Source organism: Hipposideros armiger, unplaced genomic scaffold (genome assembly GCF_001890085.2).
Source record: "Hipposideros armiger isolate ML-2016 unplaced genomic scaffold, ASM189008v1 scaffold_1266, whole genome shotgun sequence".
Taxonomy (NCBI): domain Eukaryota; kingdom Metazoa; phylum Chordata; class Mammalia; order Chiroptera; family Hipposideridae; genus Hipposideros; species Hipposideros armiger.
In genome coordinates, this window is record NW_017732616.1 from 304,644 (window position 1) to 309,663 (window position 5,020).

At 39.2% G+C, this 5,020-nt stretch overlaps 1 protein-coding gene across 1 annotated transcript in view; it reads left to right on the forward strand.

Annotated features, from left to right (window-relative positions):
* The window catches only part of LOC109377043 (ATP-binding cassette sub-family G member 2-like), a 63,491-nt gene that overhangs the window by 39,466 nt on the left and 19,005 nt on the right, over nt 1-5,020 (forward strand). The window contains exons 6-8 of the mRNA XM_019633260.1: nt 558-709; nt 1,868-1,972; nt 3,091-3,341. Of these exons, the coding sequence (XP_019488805.1) occupies nt 558-709; nt 1,868-1,972; nt 3,091-3,341 (508 nt within the window). The remainder of the gene's footprint in view (nt 1-557; nt 710-1,867; nt 1,973-3,090; nt 3,342-5,020) is intronic.

Here is a 5,020-nt window from a genome sequence, read left to right on the forward strand (position 1 = left end):
TCGATATTGCCTCATAACTGCCTCATAAAATTATTGTGAAAATTCAGATGTGGATACCTATAAAGTATTTAGCAAAGACATAGTAAGTACTCAGCAATGTTAATTGTAGTGTTAGCACTAAAGAATGAATACCAATTCCTATAGAACCAGAAGACTTCAATGACCAATGAGATTAGAGCATCAACGATTGTATAAATATTTAGTCTGCAATGAGTTCTCAAATGTGAGTTTACTGACAAGTTACCTTGGGTGCTTATTAAAAACATGGATTCCCAAGACCCAGTAGGTCTGGGAAGGCTGTCCAGGAATCTGTAGTTTTAATTCATGTTCTAGTTGATTCCAGACCACTCAAGGGACACACTTTAAGAAACCTTAGTCTTTCATAAGAGCATGGAATTTAGGTCCCTAACTCTCAGAGAGATAATATGAGATGAGATGTTAGTAAGAGAATATCAAGTTGAAGTAGGAATAAATGATCTAAAGGCTGGAATAAATTTTGCTAAAAAGTGCAAGTTTCAGATGTTTCATGACTCGTTATTTTCTCACTTTCAACTTAGGATGTCTAAACACGGACGAACCATCATCATCTCCATTCATCAGCCTCGTTATTCCATCTTCAAGCTGTTTGATAGCCTCACCTTGTTGGCCTCAGGAAGAGTAATATTCCATGGACCTGCTCAGGAGGCTTTGGGCTACTTTGCATCAGCTGGTAACGTTGTCTTTTTTTTCTGCAGTGAGATCCTCTTTAGTAGAATCTTGAAAGAGAGCAGAGGGGGACGAGAGTACTGTTTGATTGTGGTGTAGACACATTATGGGTTCCACCACTGCAGAACATGTTTGGTCAGTTTGGTGCTAGAATTTTTCTTGATCTTGCAGCACTGGCTTGTTATTTAGGTCTCTTTCTTGTCTTATTTGAGTATGCATGCGTACTGTGTGTGTGTAGGACTGTTTCTACTGGGCTATATCTGTTCTGCTTGCCAGTTCTGGTGACCTTTTCCTAACAGTTCAATAAATATATTGGCTTCATAACCAGTTACCTGTCAGTTGAACATTTTTGGAAAGGCCTAGTACCCCCAAATTATTTTTCTTCTTGACTATATGACAAATCAAGTTTTATTATTATTTTCTCTTGCATGGGATGTTGGACTGACTTTATGAGGGTTCATAGAGATGCTGCTTAATTGTCTAGTAAATTTCGATTGGAGTGGTTATGAGTGACTTACCAGTCAATAGAATGGATACTCCTGAGTTTGACTTTGATAGGCCAACATTTCTGACAGTTCTGGGCTTCCTAGTTCTATTTCAGAAGGAAAGGTATAATATTTTTTTTGGCTTATGCAGTCTACATCATTTTAGAGATATTTAGATATGATTACATATAATGTTCCATGAAATCTGTTTTTGTTGAGTTCCTATGATTTAAAATAACCAAGCATACATGTGTCTGGGTAGTATAGGGGATGTATTTCTAAGAGTTAGAGTATAGGCCAAGATGAGTTCAGATGATCAGGCTCAAGAAGTCAAGGTAAGCCTTCAGGTGTGCCGTGCTGCTCACGTCCTCTTGAGAATTCTGCCCTGATGATTTTTTGGTCTATACTGGAATTACAGCTGCATAATAGAAGATAATCTGGTTCTGAATTTAGTAGGTGGGGAAGCCACCTCCTATAGCGGGTGGTGGCATTCCGGCAGGCCCTGGTGACCTCAGTGCACACCCTGGGCTCCTCCCAAACACAGTCCTGCAGCGCCTCCTCTGGCTTTGCTTAGTGCCTTGCTTTCAGGAGCATTAGCCCTAGTATGCAGCTTTTTAATTTCCTTTTTCAACATATATATTGATTTTCCCATGTACCTAAGTTGCTTTCTTTTGCAGGTCACCAATGTGAGCCCTATAATAACCCTGCAGACTTCTTCCTGGATGTCATTAATGGCGACTCCTCTGCTGTGATATTAAACAGAGAGGATGAAGGTGGTGAAGGTATGTGAATCTGTCCAGAGTCCCAGATTATCGCCTAATTGAATTTGCTGAATAGCAGTATGGAAACTCTTTAAAATGTGCCTTTGTGAATTTGTATAACTAATGCTGCCCTCTGATATCAGTTGTCTTAGTATGTTGGGCCGTTTTAAAAAGAATACTATTGACTAGGTGGCTTAATACAACCAACCTTTATTTCTCAGTTCTGGAGGCCGGGGGCATCCAAGATCAGGCGCCAGCAGATTCGGTGTCTGTTGAGGCCCTGCTTCCTGGTTCATAGGTGGGCGACCATCTTCTCTTTGCCTCCTCCCATGGTGGAAGCAGGGAGGGAACTCCCTGGGTCTCTTCTAAGGGCACTAATCCCATTTAGGAGGGCTCCACCCTCATGATATATTCACTCCTCAAAGGCCCCGCCTTCAAATACCATCACATTGGGGATTGGGTTTCAGTATATGAATTTTGGGGGTTACACAAACATTCAGTCTGTAGCACCAGTTAACACAGATTTTGTTTTCCAATAGTGTTGTGTTTTTGATGTAATTTATAAGTGAGCATTTATCTGATAGTGTCTAAAGGGAGTTTCTGTTTAAAAAAACCAAAACTCATTGTTTATAAAATATTTTGAAATAAGGTTATCATTTTATGCTTTTGCATATAGTATAATGCAAGGATGACATTTTTATTATAACTCCCTATGGTAAGAAGTTTATTTTAAAAGAATCAGGGTACAAATATTATAGTTAGGAAAAAGTCAGCGGGTTTGCTGTATCCATAAGTTTATGGTAGTAGTCAGGCCATTTAACTATATTTTTCTAATGTGCAAGGCAATGATGTATCTAATAATTTTTTTTAATTTTAATTTTAATTTTTAACTGGGGAATTGGGGGAGGGGAACAGTGTCACTGGCCCTCATGTGGGATCCGAACTGGGACCCTGCTGCTCAGAGCTGGTGTCCCAAGCCAGCTCTTAACCAATGTGCCACTCGGTCAGCTCCTCTAATAATTTTTATGCTCAAGCTTTAGAATTAAGTTAGAGCAGAATCTAAGAAAGGGGTTACAGAAAAAAATGGACTAAATCAGTTATTTTGTTAATGTTTTCCTCTATCCACTTTTATCCCAAAGCCAAGGAGACTGAAGAGCCGTCCACGAGAGAGAAGCCACTTGTAGAAAAATTAGCGGAGTTTTATATCAACTCCACCTTCTTCAGAGAAACAAAAGCTGAATTAGATCAACTCTCAGGGGTTCAGAAAAAGAAGAAGAGTGTAGTCTTCAAGGAGCTCACCTATGCCACCTCCTTCTGTCATCAACTCAAATGGATTTCCAGGCGTTCATTCAAAAACTTACTGGGTAATCCCCAGGTCTCCAAAGCTCAGGTAAACTGACAGATTCTTCTAATTATGCTGTGAAATGCTCATGTGGGAGCATTAGATTCTCCCACAATCTATTTTAGGATAATGCTTATCTTCTATCCACCCTTCTACTTATTTAACCCCACTCCATTTGAAATATAGAGACAGTCAATAGTACAAATAAAATACAATTACATTTTTACATATAGAAAAAAATTTCAAAGTGGTTTTTGAACTATGTAATTCAGAATTTATGTTGATTTAGACAAGCTCTAATAGATCATCTTTGTAGAGAAAATTGCTTTTCAAAAATAGTGCAGTAAAGGAATTGCTTTGCCCCATTTGGGTCTTTCTGGCAGCTGCACACGTTCCTTTCCTGATTTATTCAACAAGTTTCTTGATCATGTGCTACATTTGAAAGCTTGTACATAGCAGTAAACACAATGGGTAAAACTAAACATCCCTGCTCTCCTGGAGCACATTTTTTTATGCGGAGGGACAGCTGATAAATTCATACAGAAATAAAGTATGCAGCATGGCAGAAGGTAAAAGGGGCGATGGAAAAGTTTAAGTAGAGAAGTGGAGAAAGGAAGAGATAAAGAGAGAGAAGGAAAGAAGTTGGGGGAGGGAGACAGCTAGAAAGGTTTGGTTTGCATTTTAAATCAGGTGGTCAGGGAAGACTTCACCTAGATGTCAGTGATTGCACCTGAATGGCGGAGGGGCCGGCTGATGTCTGAGGGAAGAGCCTGTGTGCAAATGCTCTTCCTATAATTGACCTTCCTCATTTAGGGATTCTGGTCTTCAGGGAGCAGTAGGTGCCTAAAACAGTTTGCAGTCAACAAGAAAGGCAGTAAGCAAGGTTGACTTCTGTTAAATGAAGCTGTTATTCACTGTCAGATTAACTTTCTCTTCATTAAGATGAAATAATGTTCTTTTCCTCTTTTGGCTGGCTCTGTTGATAGTTGTTTATTATCACTCCTTATGGATTTTCTGTAATTGTGAAGCCCTCTGTCCTACACAACCTAGTATTGCCAGTTCACTGGTCATCCTTTCTAAGTAAATCAATTTAGCCCGTTATTTTGGGGGTTGTTAATTTTATTATCAATCATTGAATTTCTGTTGACTATCAAAAGAAGGCATGAAGTTGGCTCTATAACTGACTTCTTATCACATGCACCATAATGTTCATACTTCAGTACTGTTGCTTTCTAAGTATTAATATTGAGACCCTAGATCCCTCTTTGAGATGTACTGCTAATTGCTCCAAACATTTTGGGGACTTGTTATTTGACATTTCTTTCAGAACCTGAGCACTTTAGTGTACTATCAGTCAAGGGTAAATTTTTGTTCTTTTAGAGTAGATTTGATGTCTGGAAAGAAGTCTAGTAAATCATGTCAACCTGGTTACCCATTAGTCAACAGTGGGATGATGTAATGGAGTTGACAGTGTGATTCATGCATTAGATTTTTTTACTTAGAAAATAAATTTCTGTCTAAAAGTGGTTCATGAGTGACCTGTCCAAGTCACATATTTGGTAGTTCTGAGCAGGGCATGATTAGAGTGTGGAAAGATTTCTAATACACCACGATTCTGCATCTTTTGTGCTCGGCTTCCTTCAACTGCAAACCCCAGGCCTAGTGCCTCCAGGTTGCATGTTCAGCCTACTCACCTCCTCAGTGAACTGAGTTCGATCAAAAGAATT